This window comes from Mesoplodon mirus, assembly GCF_964341445.2.
Source record: "Mesoplodon mirus genome assembly, chromosome: 11".
NCBI classification, from domain to species: Eukaryota; Metazoa; Chordata; class Mammalia; order Artiodactyla; family Ziphiidae; genus Mesoplodon; species Mesoplodon mirus.
Genome location: NC_138987.1, coordinates 34,261,419 through 34,286,520, shown reverse-complemented (window position 1 = coordinate 34,286,520; position 25,102 = coordinate 34,261,419). Strand labels below are relative to the sequence as shown.

The 25,102-nt window shown below is 57.0% G+C and overlaps 1 protein-coding gene across 1 annotated transcript in view; it reads left to right on the top strand.

The window, feature by feature from the left end:
* MYH9 (myosin heavy chain 9) overlaps window positions 1-25,102 on the top strand; it is a 93,138-nt gene extending 68,036 nt beyond the window's left edge. Inside the window, exons 16-41 of the mRNA XM_082636140.1 lie at window positions 164-357; window positions 708-829; window positions 1,606-1,675; window positions 3,563-3,723; window positions 4,592-4,700; window positions 5,958-6,089; window positions 6,485-6,691; window positions 7,235-7,372; window positions 8,070-8,193; window positions 10,145-10,316; window positions 11,091-11,303; window positions 11,969-12,113; window positions 13,351-13,557; window positions 13,778-13,882; window positions 14,124-14,276; window positions 15,436-15,684; window positions 17,002-17,214; window positions 17,370-17,582; window positions 17,883-18,044; window positions 19,111-19,239; window positions 20,438-20,526; window positions 20,616-20,739; window positions 21,019-21,227; window positions 21,870-21,978; window positions 22,084-22,256; window positions 23,554-25,102. Coding sequence (XP_082492266.1) covers window positions 164-357; window positions 708-829; window positions 1,606-1,675; window positions 3,563-3,723; window positions 4,592-4,700; window positions 5,958-6,089; window positions 6,485-6,691; window positions 7,235-7,372; window positions 8,070-8,193; window positions 10,145-10,316; window positions 11,091-11,303; window positions 11,969-12,113; window positions 13,351-13,557; window positions 13,778-13,882; window positions 14,124-14,276; window positions 15,436-15,684; window positions 17,002-17,214; window positions 17,370-17,582; window positions 17,883-18,044; window positions 19,111-19,239; window positions 20,438-20,526; window positions 20,616-20,739; window positions 21,019-21,227; window positions 21,870-21,978; window positions 22,084-22,256; window positions 23,554-23,671 — 4,040 coding nt within the window. The 3' untranslated portion in view covers window positions 23,672-25,102. The remainder of the gene's footprint in view (window positions 1-163; window positions 358-707; window positions 830-1,605; window positions 1,676-3,562; window positions 3,724-4,591; window positions 4,701-5,957; window positions 6,090-6,484; window positions 6,692-7,234; window positions 7,373-8,069; window positions 8,194-10,144; window positions 10,317-11,090; window positions 11,304-11,968; window positions 12,114-13,350; window positions 13,558-13,777; window positions 13,883-14,123; window positions 14,277-15,435; window positions 15,685-17,001; window positions 17,215-17,369; window positions 17,583-17,882; window positions 18,045-19,110; window positions 19,240-20,437; window positions 20,527-20,615; window positions 20,740-21,018; window positions 21,228-21,869; window positions 21,979-22,083; window positions 22,257-23,553) is intronic.

Below are 25,102 nucleotides of genomic sequence, written 5' to 3'. Positions count from 1 at the left end.
ACATTTGGAGATGACTTTAGCCTGCTGTGTAGACTCCAAGTAGAAACAGTCTGCTGTTCCGTAGTCTCCTCTCTTTCTGTGCAGATTGTCTGTCTGTCTTTCCCGCCCCTACGTCCCCACCTGGACCGCTGGGTCCTCACGCGCTTCTGCGTGCTCTCTGCAGTGGACCGCATTATTGGCCTGGACCAGGTGGCCGGCATGTCGGAGACGGCACTGCCAGGGGCCTTCAAGACACGCAAGGGCATGTTCCGCACGGTGGGACAGCTGTACAAGGAGCAGCTGGCCAAGCTCATGGCCACACTGAGGAACACCAACCCCAACTTCGTCCGCTGCATCATCCCCAACCACGAGAAGAAGGTGCGGCCACTCGGGGGCGTGGCGCGGTCTGGGCACAAGTGCGGGCCACTCCGCCCTTGTCTGTCTCCCTGTGCAGAAACTCTGTCCCCCGCTGCACACAGCGGCCTCGGTTAAGTTCCCCGGTGGGGTGGCTCAGGCACCCTTAGGGGATAAGCTGCCCTCGTAGCCTGTGTTTCTGCCTCTACAGGACCTGGATCACGTAATTAACTGGGCCATCAAAACCTGTGGGCGGCAGCGACTCCCAACTCCCTTGGGGGCTTTTGCCCTGTTTCATGTAGAGGGGGCCACCCCTCTCTCTATCAATTCCTGGGCACAGAAGTAAGAGCAGGTGCATGTATTTTCTTCCCTAGGCTGGCAAGCTGGACCCCCATCTGGTGCTGGACCAGCTGCGCTGCAACGGGGTTCTCGAGGGCATCCGAATCTGCCGCCAGGGCTTCCCCAACCGCGTGGTCTTCCAGGAGTTCCGGCAGAGGTGAGCAGGGCCCAGGGCCGGCTGCTTCCCAGCAGGGACCTCCAGTAGGGCAGCCGTATCCTCGTCCACATTGAGTTGAGTTCCGGCCGGCTCCTCCCACGGTTCTCTGTGCCACCGTCCACGTGAGGAGGGATTTCTCTGTTTTGTTTCTGAAACAAAAGTTATCTTGTTGGCTTTCACTCCTAGTCACTTTGGGAGCCTGGTGCTGTTTGCTACAGTTAGAGGAGCTCTGAAAAGAAATGAAAGGAGGATCAGAAGGAGCCTTGGGTATTAAAAGAACTTGATGGAAATGGAAGTCTGCTTTGTGTGCAGAGGGGGACAGTAGTGACCCCGGCTTCTTTGCTTAATGACTGTGTTTAGTGCCAGTTGCTGTCTTGATGCAGCCCTGAGTTTAATTTCTTGGACCACCCCGTTGATTGGTGGTTCCCTGCAGCATCTCAGTGAAGAGGTAGGCGTGGCCTTCTGGGGTTACAGACACGGATGCTGGGTGATTAGCTGTTAGTAAGCCCACTGCAAAACTCACCCTTGAGTGAATGAAACAGCCCGATGTGAGTTTCCATTCGCTTTCTGGAAAGCACCAGGCCTTCCTTGTGCCATTTAGCCTAAGGAAAGAGCAGGGCGGGATTCACCGAATGTCCCCTTTCCTTAGGAGACTCTGTGGAAAGAATTCTATGTCTGCTACACCACAGGGACGACCCTAATCTCTCACGGATATTCCAGGCCACATGGAATCCAAGCTAGGGCTAACCTGACCTGGCTGCCCTTTTCTTCCTCAGATACGAGATCCTGACACCAAATTCCATTCCTAAGGGCTTCATGGATGGGAAGCAGGCGTGTGTGCTCATGGTGAGTTGAGCTGCCGTCCCCGCCTCCTGTGTTGGGTGACCTGTGGCTGCTGGGCATCCACGTGGCCAGCGCCTCTGTGACTGGACGGGGTCCTTTGGATCCATTGGCACTGTGCTCTCTTGTTCCTCCAACAAGCCAGTTCTGACTCTGCCAGGTGCCCTGAGTGGCAGCCCCCTTAGCCCTTGGTGGGGTCAGGACAGCGTGTGGGAGCCAGGTTGGGGGGAGGAGGCCAGAGCCGCAGCGTGGCGAGGCTGTGGTGTGAGATGGCCTCTTCCTTTTGGGCACATTCTGGTTCTTTCTTGCGCACGTCTCCTCCGATCTTCACATGCAGTGTGGTTGGTGGGGCAGCTCGCCACCAGGGCGCCACGACCAGCCCAAAGCCGCCGGTGTCTGAGTTTCTGGACCTTTCCTCTCTTTCCCCCAGCTCTGAACCAGTGCCTGACGGGCAGTGGGCACTGGATTCTTCATAGTGAATGAAGGCCCTGTGGTGACCCAGTGGCCACGCTGAGGCTGTACCCACTCAGTCATTTTTCTGCTTTGCAGGCAGGCGTCCCGCTGGGCTGTGTCCAGCCAGAGTCAGTAGCCAGCACCTCTTGCTTGCTTTACTTCGCGTTCTTTCCAAAGAGTCAGCAGAGGATGGGCTGGGCTTCGGGGTGGGGGAGGAAAGAGAAAAGGGAAGAAAAATTCAACACCTGCTCTGTGCAAAGCAGCACATTAAGGGACAGGGAGGTGGGGGCTAGAAAAGGAGGGAGAAGACACAGCTCCCTGCTCTCCGATGCTTGTCACCTGGCAGAGAGGAGGCGTGAAGGATGGAGGGTGTGCCTCCAGCTCGTGTCTGGGCTGCTGTTTCTCCGGAGGCTGAGTTAGCTGCTGGCCAGTGAGGGGTGTCCCCACTTCTGGCATAAGCAGGTCCCCTCCGTCCAGCTCTGCAGGGAAGATGGGTAGCTTGGGCTCTTCATGCCGGGAGGGAGGTGAGGCACTGACTGTGACCCTCGCCCCACAGGGCCTTCGCCAAGAGGCAGCAGGAATGGCCGGGGAAGGCCCACGATGGCTCCACCTGCCCTGGTCTGCCCTTTTCACAGGGCCTCTTCCGGGCCTGCCGGGTCGTTCGTGGACACCAAGGCCCCCAGATCCCACTTACCCTATTCAAGCCTCTGCCTCTTGGAGTTTGTTCTAAATCTCTTCTCTCCCAGGCAGACAGTTGGACAGACAGACCCTTGCCAGTGGGCTTAGTAAGAGAGCCTTGTTACTGTACCAAAACAGCCCGGTAATGGTAATGACGGCTAAAGCCCATTTGGCACTGGTCACACGCTTGACCCTGTGCTTAGTGCTTTCTGTGCATTCTCTTGTTTGACTCCCACGGCTCTCCTAGAAAGGAGGTGCTATTATTTGCTTTGTTTGTTAACTTTTCTTTTAATTAAAGAAACCATTATTCCTGTTTTACAGCTGAGGAAATATGGGCTCACAGAGGTTAAGGCCTAGGGTCATCTAGTTAGTATTTGATCCTGGCCTGAGCTGGAGTCTGTGCTGGGCTTGGACAAAACAATGATGCTTGGCCACCTCCGCCTGGAGGGAGACCTGACTGGGCATTTGTAGAGCGTGACTGCAGTGTGTGGGGCGGCACAGAGAAGGAAGAGGAGACCTCCAGGGTCCCTTCAGGGCCGAGATTCTGTGCTTCTCTGCAAGTCTGACTTGTTACCTGCCCCATGCCGGCCCCCACCTGCCTGCTCCCCAGCGTGCCCCAGCCCCGCTTTCTCTGCACCAGGAGAAGGCTACCGGCAGAGCACCAGGACTGACCCAGGCTCCAGGCCCCTCCCCCGTCCTTGGCCTTGCTTCAGGGCTCCGCAGGGGTGGCAAGGGGTAAGTGGCCAACTCTCCTCCGTCTAGATCAAAGCCCTGGAGCTCGACAGCAACCTGTACCGCATCGGCCAGAGCAAGGTCTTCTTCCGGGCCGGCGTGCTGGCTCACCTGGAGGAGGAACGGGACCTGAAGATCACGGACGTCATCATCGGCTTCCAGGCCTGCTGCAGGGGATACCTGGCCAGAAAGTGAGTCCTGGGACGTCCACCCCACCCAGCCTGCCCCGCGCTCGGGCCCTCCCAGCTCTCCTGTAGCGGAGGACACTGAGGAAGCGGTGGCCTGGGCGCCCTGATGCCAGTCAGGTGTCGCCCGGGGAGGCCCCCGTGGCCTTCCCTGCCCCCCTGCTTCCTGGATTTCTGCCTGAGGTTTAAAGTGAGCTGGTGGGAGGGGTGACTGTGCTTGGATTTGCTCGTCTCGAAAGCTCCTGCCACCGCTATTCCTTCCTGTGTCCCTCATGTAAGGATGACACCCAGAGCCGGCTGTCCCCAGAGGACGCCGTGCTCCCAGAGGAGGAGGCCATCCTTGAGTCCCGAGCAGCTCCAGTGGGGGTCAGGGGCTGACTTGCTGCAGGAAGGTGGGTGGGGCAGCTGCACATCTGTCCCCTGAGCCCTCCGTGTCTGTGCTCAGGGGTGTCTGTTCCAGCCTGAGATCTGAGCGCTGGGGGGACGCAGCATGAGTTTGTGGTGTTTGGACAAATGGACCTGTGTAGGACATCAGCTGCTGACGTTCTCCCTCTAAACCAAAGGGACAAGATTGTGGGTGGCACCAGGGTGGGGAGCTGCTGTCGATACATGGACTTGATGACCAGGGCGCACACTTGACTCGGATCTGTGGTGACCTCACTCGCCCCTGAGTGACCTCGGCCCCAGGCACCCTCTGTGAGGTCACCCACAGGATTCAGCCCGAAGCCGACCTCCTTCCCGCCACGTCTGTTCCGTGGTGCCCCCGGCAGGGGTCGGTCCCTCCGGAAAAGCCTCCACGAGTGAGGTCAGGACTGTCGGGAGGGAGGTGTGCCATCCCCCGCCTGGAGGGCTGACTGTGACCCTCGCCCCACAGGGCCTTCGCCAAGAGGCAGCAGCAGCTGACGGCCATGAAGGTCCTGCAGAGGAACTGTGCCGCCTACCTCAAGCTGCGCAACTGGCAGTGGTGGCGACTCTTCACCAAGGTGGGTCTGGAAGGGCCTCCGCGTGACACGGGGTTTGAGCAGGCCTCATGCTGGCCTCCTGCAGGGCTCAGGCCCTGGGGCTGGCACTTTGCCCAGCACAGGAGCCTGGGGTGATCCTGCGCATGGGGTCTAGAGGGGTGTGAGCCGGGGCATGTGTGTGGCGTGGACGGCCACGGTGCTCTCAGGCTGGGCTAGGGCGGCTCCAAGGGCAGCTCCCGGGATGTCAGGGCCCAGCCCGCCCACCACGGCTCCACGTGGCGACAGTGCTGCCCACCCAGAAACCACGGGCAGGTCAGAATCTGCACCCAGCTGGATGGGTCCTCCCTAGCCTTTACAAAAAATTCGTTAATTATTAAAGTTGTTCAGGCTGCTTTTGTTTATGATAAGTAATCTGTGGTAATTGCAAAAAGTTAGACTAACCAAAAGGGTAAACAAGAAAATAAAAATTCACCTATAATTCCTTCATCCTTGTGCCAACGTCGATATTGAATAGATGTTTCCATATTTAGTCTGCTTTAAAAAAAATTTTTTTTCACTCCCGGTAAATCTCTGCTGTGTAAACCACACGCATTCTTACGTAGCTGAGCTTTGACTTGTATAAACAGTCATGTACTTTGCATTTTGCATTTAAAATTCCTTCATGAGGGCTTCCCTGGTGGCGCAGCGGTTGAGAGTCAGCCTGCCGATGCAGGGGATGCGGGTTTGTGCCCCGGTCCAGGAAGATCACACATGCCGTGGAGCAGCTAGGCCCGTGAGCCATGGCTGCTGAGCCTGTGCGTCCGGAGCCTGTGCTCCGCAACAGGAGAGGCCACAACAGTGAGAGGCCCGAGTACTGCAAAATAAATAAATAAATAAATAAATAAATAAAATAGAATTCCTTCATGAGCATCATTTTTAAAAAGTCAGCATACTGTTCCCTAGAGATGTTTCATAATTTATCTGACTATTTTTCCAGCAGTGGATGTTTATCTTTCTCTGAAATTTTCACTGTTAAACAATGCTGTCCTGAACATCCTCATGCACGCATAGGGATAGTTTCCCTGAAATGTAATTAGTGGGTCAGAGCCCTGTGGCACACAGTGTACCAAATTGATTTCCAGAAAAATTGTACCCATTTGCACCTCCTCTGCCCTGCATCCTACCTGCCCCTCACTCTCATGAGCTTGCGCTTCCACAGGTGAGGGGAAAGCCCCACGGCTCTCAGCCTGGACAGGCATCTTCCCCTGAGCATGTTTCCTCCTCAATCTCCTCTCCTAGGTCAAGCCGCTGCTGCAGGTGAGCCGGCAGGAGGAGGAGATGATGGCCAAGGAGGAGGAGCTGGTGAAGGTGCGGGAGAAGCAGCTGGCCGCTGAGAGCAGGCTCTCAGAGATGGAGACCCTCCAGTCCCAGGTGGGTGTCTGCGGGCTCTGCCCAGGCAGTGCTGCCACCTGCTGGCAACCAGTAGGCGAGGCATGCCTGGTTAATTTCTCTGCAGACCCTGTTCGGGGTTTCGTGATGGAGGAAGGCTACCCCATGGGATGGAAAGCTCATGAGTGTTGGGTTCAAGGCCCAGCCCCTCTCTGAGCCTGTTTCCTCGGGATCTTGATGTACAGCTCACGGAGCGGTGGTGAGGGACGGTGGACGTGATGTTTAACTGTGCAAGGCAGCTTAAGCATCCTGAGATGGAAGCTGCTCTCATCAGCAGGGCTCTCCCTGCAGGAGCCTGCACTGGAGACCAGTTCTCCCGTGGGTACAAGTGGCCCGAGGCAGCCGTAAGAGCTCACATTTCCCATGTGTTCTCGCAGCTCATGGCTGAGAAGCTGCAGCTGCAGGAGCAGCTCCAGGCAGAAACGGAACTGTGTGCCGAGGCCGAGGAGCTCCGGGCCCGCCTGACCGCCAAGAAGCAGGAGCTGGAAGAGATCTGCCATGACCTGGAGGCCAGGGTGGAGGAGGAGGAAGACCGCTGCCAGCACCTGCAGGCTGAGAAGAGGAAGATGCAGCAGAACATCCAGGTACCCGGAGGAGGGGCAGGGCCAGACCCCAGGCATGGGGCCGGGGGTGGGCTGCGTGGGGAGCAGGGGCGCCACAAGTGCCATGGGAGGACAGCCTTTGTCCCGGGGGCAGCCTTGGAGACGTGTTCTCTTTGGGGCTTTTTTTTTTTTTTTTTTTTTTACGGCAGTGCCGCACGGCTTGTGGGATCTTAGTTCCCTGACCGGGGATTGAACCCGGGCCCGTCGGCAGTAAGCGCTCGGAGTCTTAACCACTGGAGCACCTGGGAATTCCCTGGGTGATTATTTCTGACACTTATGTGTTAGGTGCCCGTTAGCGCTGCCCCACTGAGCGTCGAAGCCAATTTAATTCCCCTCCTCCGTCCTGGCTCTGGCTGGTCTGAGGAGCGGAGGGTGGATGCTTGCTGGACCAGGCCCCTTGGAACATGTGACCCCGCGATTAGACTGGGGTTCTTGTCCCCGCACCCCACTTTTAAATACATGACCACACACGTGGGGGCCGGGCCGCATCCCAGTTGCTCAGGCATCGCCCCGGCTTCCCGTTAGGAGCTGGAGGAACAGCTGGAGGAAGAGGAGGGAGCCCGGCAGAAACTTCAGCTAGAGAAGGTGACCACTGAAGCCAAGCTGAAGAAGCTGGAGGAGGACCAGATCATCCTGGAGGACCAGAACTGCAAGCTGGCCAAGGTGGGGTGGCAGCCCGGCAGTCGGGGCACAGGGGCGAGCAGCTGGGGCAGTGGCTCCAGGCTCAGGGCTGCGGCTGGGGTCCCTGTCAGCATCTGCCTGGCGACAGATAACAGCTGGGAATCAAGTTAGAGGAGAAGGAGGGACAAGATCAGGATGCTGACCTCCATCTCCAGAGGATGGGGGTGACCAGGTTGACAGGGCAGGACGGCTGCCTGGGACCCTGTGATGTGTGGGGAGTTACGCTGGCTGTGTGGCCGCCGCTGTAGGATTAGGACTCCACTGGTGGCCACACAAAGCAGGAAGTGAGAAGAGCAGGGGCACTTTGGGGGGTGAGCAAGGGGGAGGTCGAAGGCATGGAGAAGGTGGTGCCATCCTGCCTGCCCTGAATTCCCTCGCTGACACTCACTGTCACCTGGCGGCTCTTCTCACCTGAGCAGAAAGGGGTGATGCAGGCCCAGGAAGGGCTTGGGCACCCCCTTTTATGGGTCCTAAGGAGGCTTACCCAGCTATTGCAGGGGAGCTAGTGACCTTTCACAATGACTCCTTTGATCTAGGAAATCCTAATGAGCTTGACCAGGTGTTTAAGGCCCTGCCCTGCCATTCAGTCCTCAATGTCTGGGCGAGTCGTGCCTTGAGGAGAGCTGACGGTGTTCTGTGCTCAACTGACTTTAAGCTCTGACCCACCCTCGCCCCCCAGGAGAAGAAGCTTCTGGAAGACAGAATAGCCGAGTTCACCACCAACCTCATGGAAGAGGAGGAGAAATCTAAGAGCCTGGCCAAGCTCAAGAACAAGCACGAGGCAATGATCACCGACCTGGAGGGTAAGTGGGTGGCGGCAGGAATGGTCGGACTCGGGATCTCTGGAGTGTCCCCTGCTCGGGGGCCCAGCCTGGGCCTCGCTGCCAGGAGCTGGAGTGCTGGCCGGGTCTCCCACTCACTCTGTGCAGGCGAGGCTGGGGTCTGTGGTATCCGGCTGCTGCCCTCGAGACATGGGGGTCAGCGCCCGCTCCCTGTGGAGTCTGGACCTCCAGGCACTGGTTGGGAGGGACGCTCCCCCAAGTGATGAGTGTTGAAAATTGAGCTCTGGCGTTTCTCTCGTGTTGCACACCATGCGTTTCACAAGCTTCTGAGACTTCCTAGGAGCTTCTAGGTTTGACTGCGGCTCTGCCACTTACTAGCTGTGTCATCTTATACCTATTAATCTCCGTGAGCTTGAGTTTCTCTTACCTCTCAGGGGACACAGCGAAAGGGTGAGGGTGAGGACTGAACTAAGTAACGCGCATGGACACGCTGTGTGTGTTGTAAGATGCCGGGCAGGTACCGCGAGAGGCCATTGCTTCACGTGGGGCAAGGAGACAAATCATGCCTCCGTCTCCCTGTGCCCTGGGATCTGTGGTGGCTAGGAGGATGGCACAAGCCCAGGTCTGTGCTGTCTGGGGACCCCTTGTCCCCCTGCCCCTTGAGAGGAGTGGAACAGGGGGCAAGAGGAGCCCAGACTACCAGGGGGGCTCTGAGCTCCAGCCAGAAACCACTGCTCCCTCTGGGGAGATGTGGGGCAGCCCGGTGTGCAGGGCAGTTGTCAGTGCCCAGTGGACATAGGGCTGAAACCATCTGGGCTGGTCGCTAGGAGAATTTTCCCAGCTTGGTTTCTTGCCCCCTCCTGGGTTAAGGTGTTCAGGCTGTCAAGGGGAAGAGATGTCCTGACACTGAGATCTCTTCACCTGGGAATAGTCTGAAAGACTCCATCATCCAGGAGATCTTGGAGCAGCAGGCCTGCTGGATTGGCAGACGTGGAAGTTTGACACTAACAAGTGTTGCCAAAGATACAGAACAGTCAGAACACACGCACGCTGCCAGTGGGAGTATAAATTGGTAGACAGTTTCGGAGAACAATCTGCCAGTGCCTAGTGAGGTTGAAGCTTTGCCTGCAACCCATCCCACTTGTCCATGTACGTTGGGAGTCATGGGCAAGAACGCTCCCAGCATCATGGCTCAGGAGGGCACACAGCTGGAGGCTGTGCCCTTCTATCCTACAAGTGCCCATCAGCTGTAGGATAGACAGATAAGTTGTGGTGTGTTCACATGGTGAAATACACAGACAGAAGTCCAAATGGATCGATTACAGTGACAGTTAAGTTGCTAAATCTCAAGATTTTAATGTTGAGCGACAAAGGTAAGATGAGGAATAAAAGTCGCCAGCCCTTACTGCGCACACTATGGACAGGCACGGTTCCAGGTGCTTTCAGATACCAACACATTTGAGCCTCCCAACAGCCTAAGGAAGTAGCTTGTCTTATAGCCTCACTACTCAGATGAGGCACAGAAAAGTAAGGACATCACCTAGGTGACGTCATAACAGGAGTTGTAAAGCCCATTGGACTCTGGCCCCGCTGTACCGTCTCCATAGAATTCATATAGGACACATCCCTAATGTAAGTTCAGATTCATGCGAGACTAAACGTTATAATTTTTAGGGAGGCAGACATGGTGGAGCCTCAAAGGGAAATGAGGGAACTGTAAACATGAACTTTGGGGGAATAGTTCCCTTGGTAGGAAGGGTCAGTGGGTGGGGTTGGAGAGACAAGGACTTGGAAGCTTATGGTGACGTTCTTTCCCTTCGTCCAGGAGTTGGGTATGAGTGTGAATCATGATCATTTAAACAGCACAGATGTTTTGTAATAAATGTTTGGCATTTTATGTAAGATTTGAAGACAAAGACAGATCTGTAGCCACAGAGGGGTCTGTTCGCAACTCTCCGTTCTTCCTTCTCAGAGCGCCTGCGAAGAGAGGAGAAGCAGCGCCAGGAGCTGGAGAAGACCCGCCGGAAGCTCGAGGGAGACTCCACGGACCTCAGCGACCAGATCGCCGAGCTGCAGGCTCAGATTGCTGAGCTCAAGATGCAGCTGGCCAAGAAAGAGGAGGAGCTCCAGGCTGCCCTGGCCAGGTGAGGGCCAGAGCATCAGCCAGTGCCCGCACTCTCAGTGTGCTCCCTGCTGTGGTTCTCGGTGCATCAGTGAACTGCGGGCACGCGCTCCGCTGTTGTCTTGGAAGCCAATTAATGACAAAACATTTTCTATTCACTAAAAGTGCAGTCTAAGGCTTCTCTGTCATTTGTTATCCCCCCAAAAATCATCCACAACCCTAGTCATCCAATCATAGCAATTCTTTCCTTTTTAAAATTTCGTGGCTACAGGCATGCTTTTTAAGAATAGATTTTATTTTTCCAGGCATATTTAGATCGATAACAAAATTGAGCAGAAGTTACAGTGAATTCCCAAGTCCCCACGTGAACAGCCTCCCTCATTAGCAACCTCCCCCACAACAGTGATACATTTGTTACAATTCATGAAAGTTCACTGACACATCATTATCACCCAAAGTCAGAGCACATTTGTATTTCTACTTAGTTGCTGTAATCATGGACTGTAGCATTTTATTTCCTTTTTTTTTCAGTTAACATTTCATTTTTTTTTTAATGTTTAAAGGACTGAATCTTAATTTGGAAAATGAAATGATTCTTCTGTGAGGTTTTTGAATCTCAAAGTGGAATAACGCTAAGTCTTCTGGATGCGTCAGATGTTTTTGCTGAGAAGAGCTAGGGCCATGATTATGACTGCCAGAAGTGGCTTTGGCTGCACCTCTCTAAAGCCTTTTCTACAGACTCTGCTCTCTGTAGGTGACCGTGACCTCATCCTGATGTTGTTGCTCTCTTTGGCAGAGTGGAAGAAGAAGCCGCCCAGAAGAACATGGCCCTAAAGAAGATCCGGGAGCTGGAATCTCAGATTTCTGAACTCCAAGAAGACCTGGAGTCTGAGCGTGCTGCTAGGAATAAAGCTGAGAAGCAGAAACGGGACCTCGGGGAAGAGCTGGAGGCTCTGAAAACAGAGTTGGAGGACACTCTGGATTCCACGGCTGCCCAGCAGGAGCTCAGGTGTGTCTTGGGACCGACTGCCCCAGTCACTGAGGGATGGGGTGGTGGTGCAGGGAAGGGGAGGCCGTGGCCTGGGAGGGGTGGACCCCAAGTCTCTGCATACACACAGTGGCCTGTTGTCATGGAGCAGGGAGCTCGGAAGCTGATGGTTCCTCAGCACCTTCTCCCTAGAGTAGAAGAACTTGGCTTGGAGTTGGGGTGAGGCAAGCGTGGGCTTTAAAGCTGAAAGGCTACAGAAGCCTCTACAAAGAGTGTCTGTGGGGAATTCCCTTGCAGTCCGGTGGTTAGGACGCTGTGCTTCCACTGCAGGGGGCACGAGATCGATCCCTGGTTGGGGGGTGAAGATCCTGCATGCTGCATGGTGCAGCCAAATAAATAACTTAATTAATTTAATTAATCTGCTTATAACTCACTCCTGGCTCCTCGTATTTAGAATAAAATCCAATTCCTTACATTAAAAGCCTACAATACATTAAAAAAAAAAAAAAGTGTGTCTGTGAGCCTGGGCTGTAGGATGGATGGCCACAGAGAGAGGCCAGCAGGCAGAAAGCTGCCTGGGGTGGCCAGCACCCCTTGCCGGGTGCTCTCTGCTGCCACAGAAGAGCCCCAGGGCAGCATCACTCCTGGATCCCTGGCCTCCCTCCTGAGGGCGTTTCTCTGTCCAGGTCCAAACGTGAACAGGAAGTGAACATCCTGAAGAAGACCCTTGAGGAGGAGGCAAAGACCCACGAGGCCCAGATCCAGGAGATGAGACAGAAGCACTCGCAGGCCGTGGAGGAACTGGCGGAGCAGCTGGAGCAGACGAAGCGGGTGTGTGGGCCTCCCCAGGACTGGCTCCGTGAGGCTCTGCCACTGTCAGGGGGCCCTTGCAGAGTCTAGGCTCCAGCCCTTCGTGGCTGTGTGACTTGGGGCTATAGGTCCCTCTGTTCCTCAGTTTCCCCATCTATAAGGGAGGCAAATGATAGCCCGTCTCATACAATTAATGTGAGAGTTGGAGTTGGTAACACGTGAGGCACTTAGGTAGTAAGGGCTCGGTAAGTTGTTCAAGAATCATTTATTCTCATTATCATCATTATCTTGTTCATCAACCTGCCAGACCAGAAAATTTCATGGAATTGGAGCGACTCTAAAACTGAGTTTCAGAGGGCCATCGGGGGGTCCTCTTTTCTGAAGCCCGTCCCTTCTCTAGAACACCCCCAACAGGTGGTCAGCTGGAGTCTTCGTGGGAGAACCCTGGGGATGTTGACCCCAAGTGGTTTCTCGGCCAGGCAGCTGTGGCTGGGCAGTTCCTGAACAAGACCAGTCCTGCATCCCGTGGCTTCCAGCTCACGGCCACCCTTGGTGGCAGCCTGAGAAGGCAGAGGCTCTTCCACATGGCAACCTGTACAATATTTTCAGAAACCTGCCTTGTCTACCTGTCTACCTTCAATTTCCACCTGGTTCTGGGCAGGTTGAAGCCTTGCCTGGTCCTTTAGCTGTTTTCACCCAAAGTGACTTTGCGTTCACGCTGGGTCCAGTTTACCCTTGAACTTGCCCGTGATGCCGTGGCCGGCTCGGTACGGACTAGATTGGGATTGTTGTGTTTATTCTGTAAACTCGGCTTTTATGTTGTTTGGAAGAACATTACTGTGCTACTTTGAACATCAAATTTTCAAGAGGCTTTCCTGGAAGTCTTAACTACGAACAATTACAATTTCCTTCATCCTATAATAATAGCTAAAATCTTAACATCAGCAATGATGACATCTTGCCCTTGGATGCTCCCTGAAGCCCGTGCAGGAGGCCGGGCAGGGATGGTTTGAGAGCTGGGGGAGCCCACGTGCCGGGTGTCCGGCCCCAGCTGGGTGCTGAGTTCACATCAGGCCCGAGCCTTCCGAGTCTGGGGCCCTTGCCAGCTCGTCATCCCCTGGACTTGCCCAGTGTCGTTTTTGCTGCAAAGGCAGCCGATTCTGGTTCTGGATCCGCCGGATCTTCGACGATGTTAGAAAGACCAGCCTCACGTCACAGGTGCCCCCTTTCACGTCTTCGCTTTTCTCCCCGCTGCCAGGTGAAAGCCAACCTCGAGAAGGCCAAGCAGACCCTGGAGAATGAGCGAGGGGAGCTGGCCAACGAGGTGAAGGTGCTGCTTCAGGGCAAGGGGGACTCCGAGCACAAGCGCAAGAAGGTGGAGGCCCAGCTTCAGGAGCTGCAGGTCAAGTTCACTGAGGGGGAGCGCGTGCGCACGGAGCTGGCCGACAAGGTCTCCAAGCTGCAGGTGAGGCCTCTGCCGGATCTCCTGGGTCCTGGCCCACATCGCCAGAGCTCCCGCTCTTCTCTCTCTCTCTCTGTCTCTCTCTGTCTCCACAACCTGGCTCAATCTGCGAGGCCTCTGGGGTTCAGCCTGTGACTCAGGTCCAGCATGGCCGAGAGAGCCGAGGTGGGGCCCAAGCAGTCGTGGTCGATCTCACAGGGCTTTGTCTCCCGTCCGTGCGCAGGTCGAGCTGGACAATGTGACGGGTCTTCTCACCCAGTCGGACAGCAAGTCCAGCAAGCTCACCAAGGACTTCTCCGCTCTGGAGTCGCAGCTGCAGGACACGCAGGTAAGGGCGGCGACGGGTCCCTGTGCCCGCACGGCATTAGCTGCCAGGCTTCTGGGTCTTTGTCTCAGAGCATCCTCCCCTGCATCCGCGGGCTCTCTGCGTCCTCCCGGCTCCTTGCCAGCTCTTTGCTGGCTGCCCCCTGAATCCGAGGGACTGCTCCCGCCTTCCCCCAAGGGTATGGGGACCGCAACGCCCTGACGCTGCGGGTCCTGAGCCCCTGCCCTCCTTGTTCTCTGAGTAGGAGCTCCTGCAGGAGGAGAACCGGCAGAAGCTGAGTCTGAGCACCAAGCTGAAGCAGGTGGAGGATGAGAAGAACTCCTTAAAGGAGCAGCTGGAGGAGGAGGAGGAGGCCAAGCGGAACCTCGAGAAGCAGATCGCCACCCTCCACGCCCAGGTTCGGAGCTGGCTCCCTGCAAGACACCCCCGGGAACTGTGGGCTGGAACCTGCAGGCCTGGGAGCTTCTGGCGGGGCGCCCACCTGGACTCCAGAGCACAGCCCTGCCGCTGGGTCCACCCAGGCCTCCCCGAGCTGGACACCTTCCCTTGGGGGAGCTCCTGCCCTCCCCAGACCAGGGCTCATGCCTGGGGTCCCCAAGGAGAATTTAGGAACCCATGAACTTGGGTGGAGGAGACGTACATCTTCATTTCACCCAGCTCCAGCTGGCCTTCAGCATTTTCTTCTGTTATGAACGTGGGCAACAAGCCGTGGCCTAGCAGTGCCAGTGGCCTGTTCAGTAGAAACCACTGGTCATCGTGTCCGAACTGAGGCCAGGCTTTGGGAAGGTCATCGTGCTCCTAGCTACTCAGGAGCCTGCTATCTGCTGTGCTGATAAAGAAGCACGATGGTTACTGAACCACAGTCTTAAAAAATACCCAACAACTGCACTTTTCTATATTGGTTTCTTGGTAATCCTACGTATTTTGCTTCATGCATGTTAAAACCTCATTATGAGAAGGAGGTCATAGTCTTCTCTAGACTCTGAAAGGGTCTGGGGCCAAAGATAGACCAAGGGCCCTCTTCCGGATCCTGTCTTAGGACTTAAACGTGCCAGAAGATCTGCACCAGGTCGGGGAGGGTGCAGGGTCAGTTCCACAACTGGGTGGCGGTAGGGAGTGTGTGCACGGTGGCAGCTGTGTGTCCAGATGCGAGGAGGGGACTGCGACACGGATGCCTGCAGGCAGGGGGCACCAGGCTGCTGCCTGGGAGAGAGGAGAGGCGGGGAGGGGAGGGGAGGGGAGGACGCTTCCCACTGTAGGCCTCCGTCTTGGTACGAGCGGCTGGTGCAGGTCACGACTGAGAGGCCTTCCCAAGCTGACCTGTGGTGTCCGCCTCCCCTGGGCTCCATGCGCTAGGCACCTGCCCTCTGCAGAAGCTCCATTTCCCTGGCCCCAGAGGGAGCGGGAAGTGGTTGGGGGAGCCATCTCCGTAACTGGGTTGGCGCCCCATTCCTCCGCTGGCGGGTGGCAGACCAGCTCCCAGCTGTCCCAGGTGCGGCCATGTTACCCGAGCAGGTGCCGTGCTGGGTGCCTCCTTACCCCTTGCTCCCGCCCAGGTCACCGACATGAGGAAGAAGATGGAGGATGGTGTGGGGTGCCTGGAGACGGCCGAGGAGGCCAAGAGGAAGCTCCAGAAGGACCTGGAGGGGCTGAGCCAGCGCTACGAGGAGAAGGTGGCCGCTTATGACAAGCTGGAGAAGACCAAGACGCGGCTGCAGCAGGAGCTGGACGACCTGCTCGTGGACCTGGACCACCAGCGGCAGAGCGTCTCCAACCTGGAGAAGAAGCAGAAGAAGTTCGACCAGGTGGGTGTTGTGGGTGCTGCCACCGCCTCACGTCCTCCCCTCTGCAGACACCCTGCCTCGGGCAGGGGCCTCTGGCCGTCAGCCCGGCCCGGGGTCACCGTCACCCAGCTCGAGAGGAGGCCCTGAGGGGCAGGCACTCAGAGGCCCCTCCTGGATTCCAGCTCGTTGAGGCGCCTGGAAAGAAAGCGCTCAGAACTGGGTGTCTTCACACGATAGGTTTGGGAGCAACTTTTCCCCTTTCTTTTTTTCTTTCTTTTTTTGCGGTACACGGGCCTCTCATCGTTGTGGCCTCTCCCGTTGCGGAGCACAGGCTCCGGACGCGCAGGCCCAGCGGCCATGGCTCACGGGCCCAGCCGCTCTGTGGCATGTGGGATCTTCCCGGACCGGGGCACGAACCTACGTCCCCTGCATCGGCAGGCGGACTCTCAACCACTGCGCCACCAGGGAAGCCCTCCCCTTTCTTGGTTTTTTATGTTTTTCGAATCTTCTTTAATTAGAATTTTTCTTTATACGTTCATAACTCTTGTTTACTCCGGGAGATCTGAGGCAGCTTACCGAGACGCAGACAGTGGGGTGGGATAGAAAAATGGAATAAAGCAGGGGTCGGCAAACTGGCCAGGGCCGCCCACTGCCTGTTGTGGACAGAGGTATTGAGCACAGCTGTCACTACAGCTGCTTTTGTGCTAACGTAGCAGTTTACGTCGTCTGAAGTCACACGTGCAAAGTCTAAAGCATTTCCCATCTGGCCCATTTAAGAAATAAGCCCATGGAATAAAGAGGTGCTGAAGCACAGGGAAGGGGAAGGGGGGAAAATAAGATGATACGGTCAGGGTGGGCCAGCGCAGGGAAAAGATGCGTCACATCCTTGGAGGAGGGCCACAAGGGATTCGCGCCTCCGAGCAGCCAGATTCACATTCTTTTCAAGGTAAACGCCAACCAGTCATTCAGGAAAACCAGGGGCTTTCCGGGTCCTGGGGGTGAAATATTTACTTCCTGTGGGCTTTCCTGGAAGGGACACTGAGTGTCGTAAAGAACCTTGGTTATTAAGTGATAAAAGTTACACAGACTCTAATGGGTTGTGGCAGAGGCCATCTCCGCCTTCGTCTGCTCATGAGGACACACCGCACAGCACGTGTCACAGTCGGAAGCAGCCGGCTCGCTGCTCTCCTTGGTCCCCCTCCCCCCAGACCTGGCCCTTGGGACCCTCCTTCCCCAGGGAGTTCGGGCCCGGATGCTTTACCTGCCAGAGGCCAGCAGGCCCTGAGCTCTTTCTGAGAGCCGGTTGCTCGAGCCTCATGGTGCCCGCCTGTCTCCCAGCTCCTGGCCGAGGAGAAGACCATCTCCGCCAAGTACGCGGAGGAGCGCGACCGGGCGGAGGCCGAGGCCCGGGAGAAGGAGACCAAGGCACTGTCTCTGGCCCGGGCTCTGGAGGAGGCTGTGGAGCAGAAGGCAGAGCTGGAGCGGCTCAACAAGCAGTTCCGCGCGGAGATGGAGGACCTCATGAGCTCCAAGGACGACGTCGGCAAGAGCGTGAGTCCCCGAGCCCACGGCCGGCACTGGGGCGGGGGGTGGCGGGGGAGGGAGATGGCCTCAGGACGCGAAGGATTAGGGGCTCACGGACACTGAGGCTGGGGACCTGGGGGCCTCGCGCCCCTCTGCTCCTGACTGCGTCCCCTCGGCGGCAGGTCCACGAGCTGGAGAAGTCCAAGCGGGCCCTGGAGCAGCAGGTGGAGGAGATGAAGACCCAGCTCGAGGAGCTGGAGGACGAGCTGCAGGCCACCGAGGATGCCAAGCTGCGGCTGGAGGTGAACCTGCAGGCCATGAAGGCCCAGTTCGAGCGGGACCTGCAGGGCCGCGACGAGCAGAGCGAGGAGAAGAAGAAGCAGCTGGTCAGACAGGTGCGGACGGCCCTCCCGCTCCCCTGGGCAGAGGCGGGCAGGGAGCCCCGGGTTCTGGGGGCTCCTTTCTCCTTCCGCCGGGACTGTGGGAGTCCCCTGATTATGCCCTCCACGTCCTCACATTCCAGTCCTCTGCCTGGGGGTCAGTGACCCCCTCTACTAGGGTTTTATGGTCAGAAATCCTCCCTGTCCCTGGATGCCCCATGGACGCCACGGGACTGGACCAAGCCCACCTGGGCCGTGAGCTGAGGCAGGGTCTGTGGGTACGTCCGGCCTCCTGAGCCGTCGGCATCTCCCCAGGTGCGGGAGATGGAAGCTGAGCTGGAGGATGAGAAGAAGCAGCGCTCAATGGCTGTGGCTGCTCGGAAGAAGCTGGAGATGGACCTGAAGGACCTGGAGGCCCACATCGACTCGGCCAACAAGAACCGGGACGAAGCCATCAAACAGCTGAGGAAGCTGCAGGTGAGCTCAGGCTGGACCAAACCAGATCCGGCTGCACGTGGCAGCGCTGGGCTCAGCACAGGGCTGGGACACTAGTGGGGTGGCCGATGAATGCTGGGAAGTGCCACCTTGCCCTCCCCGAGGAAGGTCTTGGGTGCCTTTAGCTCCATCTCACAGATGGAAACCCAGAAGCTGAGCAGAAACAAACTAGTCAGAAGCAAACTTGCAGTAAGATTGTTGTCTTTGAGTGCCTTAAACAAAGAAACAAGCAAGTGTAAACCTAGAAATGCAACGGCGTTATAGTCACTTAGTGGCAGATTTCTTGAATAAACCAGACGTGACCCATCCCAGCCTTAACGGACAATGGTGGAAGGTTCCAAGCCGATGGTTCAGAGAAGCAGCCCAGAGCACAGAACACATACTTGGCCTCATCAGTAATGAAAGAATAATAAGTTTAAAAAACCAGCTCTGAGATGCCACATCATATCCAGCAAACCGGCAACGATAAGAACGAGTGTAAACGCTGGTGTTTGCGAGGTCGTAGGGCATAGGTGCTCTCATTGCGGTGGCCGCTCTACCTGGTGCCACTTGGCCGTGCCCAGCAAGGGTTGTATCCTTTGGCCTGGGGAATCCCAATTTGGGATTTATCTGCAAAAGGAAAAAAAACACAACTATTTCCCAAGATCTTCAGAGTTAAAATGAATCACCAGTGAACAAAGGACATATGACCGCGCCATGTTGCCGGGACTAACCTGGCAGGTGGCCGTTGACCTGGAGCAGTGGGGATGGCACCAGAGCGCGGGATCCAAATCAACAGGAGGTGGTAGAAAGTAAACAAAAACATAGCTGGACTAATACCCACCCAGGGACTAACGCTGCCGCAGGTGTGCTTTGTAAATCCTAACAGTTAAAAGCGTGTAAAGATGGTATAGAATAGAGGGAAGCTTTGTCTTTACTCTTTTGGTTGAACGTGGCCGCAGGCTGAGGCCCAGCCGTCGGTCCCTGTTGGCGGGGCGTCCCTGTGTGGGGGTGTGGGCACACGGGAGCGGTGGGATGGTGGCACCAAGCCTCTCCTCCCTGCCCTCAGGCCCAGATGAAGGACTGCGTACGGGAGCTGGAGGACACCCGCGCCTCCCGCGAGGAGATCCTGGCGCAGGCCAAGGAGAACGAGAAGAAGCTGAAGAGCATGGAGGCCGAGATGATGCAGCTGCAGGAGGTGGGCCGGGCCGAAGCAGGGCGCTCGGGGCCTCCACCCACCTGCCGGGGCCACCCGGGCAGACCTGGAAGAACGGGCCAAGCTCCAGCAATGGGCCGGTGTGGTTCTTGCTTTCTGAAAGAAGTGCCCCTCAGGGTTTCATGAAGTAGCAAGGCTCCCTGGTGTATTAGAACGTGTGTGTGATCGTCACCTCCTGGGGTCGGCTCCCTCGCATGAATGCGTGACTTGCTGCCTGTGGAGGAGGGGTCCCTCCCAGAGGCTTACGGCGCCCTTGTCCCTCACACGAGGCAGGTTGTGAAAGCGTTCCCCAGGCTCTAGGCAGTCTTCTGCCTTGAGGATGCTGGCTACCCAGTTGCTCCTAGCTGGGCCAGGCATCCAGGCTCTCCTTGTCTACCCTGACCAGAGTGGCTGTACCCTCGTGCACACGTGGGTCTCTGGTGAGGCCGCCTCACCCTCAGGGTGAAGCCCTTGCCCCCGCCGGCTTTCAGAGCCCCGCACTGTGGCCTTAACTCACGTCTTTGTCCTGTCGCCCCTGCTTCCTGTCTGCCTGGAAGGTAGAAGGACCAGCATCCTGTCAGGCCAGGATGATTTCCTGTTTATTGCAACATCCCCGGCACCTGGCTTAGTTTTTATTTTATTTATTTATTTATTTTTAGTTTTTTTTGGCTGCGTTGGGTCTTTGTTGCTGTGCACAGGCTTTTCTCTAGTTGCGGCGAGCCGGGGCTACTCTTCGTTGTGGTGCGTGGGCTTCTCATTGCAGTGGCTTCTCGTTGCGGAGCACGGGCTCTAGGTGCACGGGCTTCAGTAGTTGCGGCGCACGGGCTCAGTAGTTGCGGCGCGCGGGCTCTTGAATGTAGGCTCAGTACCTGTGGCACACGGGCTTAGCTGCTCTGCGGCATGTGGGATCCTCCCGGACCAGGGCTCGAACCCGTGTCTCCTGCACTGGCAAGTGGATTCTTAACCACTGCGCCACCAGGGAAGCCCTGGCTTAATTCTTAGCGCTTAGATATGGGGGCTGTGTAATCATACGGTGCCTAAGCTGTGACCTCAGAGGGGCTCCTGGGAACAGGCTTCCTGGAGGAGGCAGGCCTGGGAAGGGGTTTGGGAAGAGGGGGCCAGGGGCTCAGAGTGCCGGGAACAGAGGAGGGCTGTTGGCTGCGGGCGGCCCCGGCCGGTCACATTCCGGTTCCCGCGGCAGGAGCTGGCAGCTGCCGAGCGCGCCAAGCGCCAGGCCCAGCAGGAGCGGGACGAGCTGGCCGACGAGATGGCCAACAGCAGCGGCAAAGGGTGAGCCGGCGCGAGCGCGAGCGGGTGCGGGTGCGGGGCTCCCCGCTCTGGTTCGTCCCCTCTCACCTCCCCCCCTCCCCACTCCCCAGTGCCCTGGCGCTGGAGGAGAAGCGGCGCCTGGAGGCCCGCATCGCGCAGCTGGAGGAGGAGCTGGAGGAGGAGCAGTGCAGCACCGAGCTGGTGAACGACAGGCTGAAGAAGGCCAACCTGCAGGCGAGCAGCAGGGCCCCTCGGTGACGCGCGTGGGCCTCCCCAGCGGCAGAGGCAGAGGCGGCCGCCCCCTGACGCTTAGGGGATAACGTCCTGGTGCCTGCACTGGCTCCTTGGTTCCTCTCTCTCGGGTGCTGAGCTGCTTCTGGACCCTTCACGCTGGGCGGCTCCCTCTTGGGGGAAGGCCTAGTGATCAGGGGCCCTGCAGGGTCCAGCTGCCCCTCCTCTGCCCCCAGCTGGGATCCCCGCCTTCCCCAAGGTCACCAGCCCTTCTTCCCACAGATCGACCAGATCAACACCGATCTGAACCTGGAGCGCAGTCATGCCCAGAAGAACGAGAACGCGCGGCAGCAGCTGGAGCGCCAGAACAAGGAGCTCAAGGTCAAGCTGCAGGAGATGGAGGGCACTGTCAAGTCCAGGTACAAGGCCTCCATCACCGCCCTCGAGGCCAAGATCGCACAGCTGGAGGAGCAGCTGGACAACGAGACCAAGTGGGTGCCCCTCGCCTGTCGCTGGCACCGTCTGCCGGCTCCTCTGTGTGCCCGTCCCTGAGACTGTTTCCCCCCATCCTGACGGGGCTCTCATCCCTTTCCTTGGGGCCTTTTGCTGGGGCTTTTGGAGTTTGAATAGGACCCACAGCCCACTTCTAAAGTTGGGGAGCCTGATGACTCTCTGAGGGCTGAATCAGAGAGGTGGGGCCCATCTGTGGGCTCAGCAAGACTGAGACTTCTTTGGGGGTAATGGGGGTCAATCTTCCTTTTTCCTAGCTTTTTCTTTGGCTGCACTGAGCAGCATGTGTGATCTTAGTTCCCTTGACCAGGGGTTGAACCCATGCCCCCTGCACTGGAAGCGCAGAGTCTTTAACCACTGGATCGCCAGGGAAGTCCTCTTTTTCGTAGCTTTATATGTGCTGTCTGACATGTGTCAGTTCCCTTCCCCTAACCTCAGTTTCCTTATCTGTGAAATGGGGCTAATCCCAGTGCCTTCATAAGAGTGTTCAGTGAAGATGGTCTACCCTAGCATCAGGGGAAGTACCAGTGAGGCCCAGGAATGGGTGGCCCGGCCTGTGGATTTGTCGGCCAGACCTTCCGAAAGAGGGTGCCCCCCTGAGCCTCTGTGTTCATGCCTTTCAGGGAGCGCCAGGCGGCTTGCAAGCAGGTGCGTCGGGCCGAGAAGAAGCTGAAGGATGTGTTGCTGCAGGTGGATGATGAGCGGAGAAACGCCGAGCAGTACAAGGACCAGGTGTGTTGGCGGCGGAGCAGGGCCCTGCCCCTTGGCGGCTGAGGGCGGGGTGGGCCACAGGCATGTGGGGTCGTGACCGGGGCCCCTGGCCACGCGTCTCCGCAGGCGGACAAGGCGTCCACCCGCCTGAAGCAGCTCAAGCGGCAGCTGGAGGAGGCCGAGGAAGAGGCCCAGCGGGCTAACGCCTCCCGCCGGAAACTGCAGCGCGAGCTGGAGGATGCCACGGAGACCGCGGATGCCATGAACCGCGAGGTCAGCTCCCTCAAGAACAAGCTCAGGTGAGCCCCGCCGGCCCCACCCGCCCCTTCGCAGGACCCTTTCTCCTTCAAAAAGTTAGTTTGTCCTGAAGAGCAGAATTTGGAAAATGAGGCTCTTATAAACTCGGTCACCTTTCTCAGCTAGATGTCAGTGAGCAAGGTGCTTAATGACGCTGAGAAAGTGCTGTTCAGAGAGCCCTTCCTCGTTCTCCTTGCCTACTGGGCTGTAGCCCGGCCTTTTTTTTTTTTTTTTTAATTTACTTATTTATTTATTTATTTATTTATTTATGGCTGTGCCGGGTCTTTGTTGCTGCGCGCGGGCTTTCTCTAGTTATGGTGCGTGGGCTTTTCATTGCGGTGGCTTCTCTTGTTGTAGAGCACAGCTCTAGGCTTATGGGCTCAATAGTTGCGGCACATGGGCTCAGCAGTTGTGGCACACGGGCTTAGTTGCTCCACGGCATGTGGGATCTTCCCGGACCAGGGATTGAACCCGTGTCCCCTACATTGGCAGGTGGATTCTCAACCACTGTGCCACCAGGGGAGTCCTAGCCCGGCCTTTTAAATAAACTCTCCAGGTGATTTCTTCCCCTCCTGCCTGAAGAGTCTGTTCCTGTCGCAGCGCTAAACCTGATGAGAACGTTTTCAGGTTTTGTCAACCAGAAGTTGCTGGAGGCAACCCGGCCGGTCCCTGGCACAGCTTTAGGCGCTGGGTGAATACGGGCATCTTCTAACTCTGAACCAATGGAAAGGGCTGCTTGGCGATTCTCAAGGAGTGTCGCATTCAGGCAGCATGCAGTGGTCGAGGCAGGGGGTCTTTTTGGTCAAGATGCTCACTGCTTACCTCCTTTCCCAGTGATCGTTGTTTTAAAGCATAAAAGCAACAAGAGCAGACAGTCTAGTCGGTGTGTGATATCGATTTCCTTAGCTGGGACCGGAAGGAGACGCCTGTCTTTGTGCGCTGTACACAGTCACTGTGTGTCTCTTGGTTTCACCCTTTTGGTACTCAGTGTGGTCAGAGGGTGGCATTTTGCAGAGGCAGCTTCATCTGCTCTTGTGCCTCCCTCCTTTGAATCAGCCCCCATTACCTGATGGGTTTTTGCTAGTGTTTTGGGTGGAAGTGGGAAGCTTCAGGCTGGAGGGGGGCAGGAGGGGACAGCCCTCCTGTCCCCGCTGGAGGCTGTGTCCCCGGAGGCCCCCCAGCCGTTGCTTCTCCCCGTGGGATGTCAGGAGCTAGTGTCCTTCTAAAGGTCACTTTGAAACACATGAGCTGTACTGCGGCCACCTGGCCAGCCCCACTGACCGCTGCCTCTGCCCCCAGGCGTGGGGACCTGCCGTTTGTCGTGCCCCGCCGAATGGCCCGGAAAGGTGCCGGCGACTGCTCAGATGAGGAGGTGGACGGCAAAGCCGACGCGGCTGAGGCCAAAGCTGCCGAGTAACAGCCTCTTCTCCTGCTGCCCGAGACGGACAACAGCACCGACTCCGCTTCCCCTTCCCAGCCCCTGCAGCACCCCTCCTCCCTCCTGGGACTGCTGTGACCGTGACCCCACCTCGTCCCCACAGGCCAGGGGACCTCAGGCCTCACCTCCCCGCCCATCCCCCCAGGCCTCCTTGAAGGGCTTCCGGCTTCCTCTGCTGCAGCCTGCTCCCCTCCCACCTTCCCCCCCGCCCCCCGGAATCTAATACCAAAGAGTCAGGGTCCTGGGCCCTGGCCCGGGAACAGAGCGACCAGCAGTATCCCCCCACCCCCTTTCCTTGCCGAAAAGCACAAGATGGTGAGGTGAGGAGGGCAGGCCTCCGGGGATGGGCAAGAGAGTTTTTTACGAATCTATTTTTCTTCAGACTAAGGAGTTTTGCTAGCCCGACGCCCCAGAAGAGTTGTCACCTTCCCCCGCCTCCGCCACCCTCTCCCTTCTTTGCTGTTGGCAATCACACGCGGTGACCTCACACCCTCTGCCCCAGTGGCCCCCCACTCCCGTGGGCTCTGGGTGGTCTGGCACGAGCAGGCCCAGGGGGTCCACTTCTGTGCAGGGCACGGGAAGCTGGCGCGGGGAGGGAGGGGCGTTCCTCCCCACCCCTGTCGGGCGGCGCCACTGTCACCTTCCTGATTCTGAAATGTCTCAAGTGCAATGATGACCCCTTTCCCTCCTTTGCCGAGGGCAGCCCGCCCCTGCTGCGGCAGGGCTTCTGGGCTGAGAAGACAGGGCCCAGGGGCCAAGCTGGAGAGGCCAGCAGTGGCCTCTCCCAACACTCTTGGGGACCAAATATATTTAATGGTTAAGGGACTTGTCCCGAGCCTGACAGCCAGAGCAGTGGAAAGGGCCAGGTGATCTCGAACCTACTCCAGGACTGGGGCCCGAGGGTAGTTGACCTGCACCGTTGACTCAGTATAATTCAAGACTCTGCCATCTGCACAGATACTTTTAAAAGAAAAAAAAAGTTGTCTTTTCTCCCTCTAACTGTAATAAATGATAAAATTCCAAGTCTTTATCACTGCCTTTCCTTTGGAACCACGTCTAGAAGAGAGTAGCTTGTCCTACACTGGTCTACACTGGTGGCTGAATTTCCCTGTATTCCTAACTGTTTTGTATATGCTGCATCTAGACTTACTTATGGCAAAGAAGGCATTTTTTTTTTTAAGGAAACAAACTCTCAAGAAATCATGAAGATATATAAAAGCTACATATGCCTAAAAAGCTCTGAATTCAGGTCCCAGTTGCTGTCACAAAGGAGTGAACAGAACTCCCACCCCTGCCCTTTTTTTATATAATGAAAGTGCCTTAGCATGGTTGCAGCCGTCACCACTACAGTGAGCTGGTTTACAGATGTTTTCCACTGAGCATCACAATAAAGAGAACCTTGTGCTATGA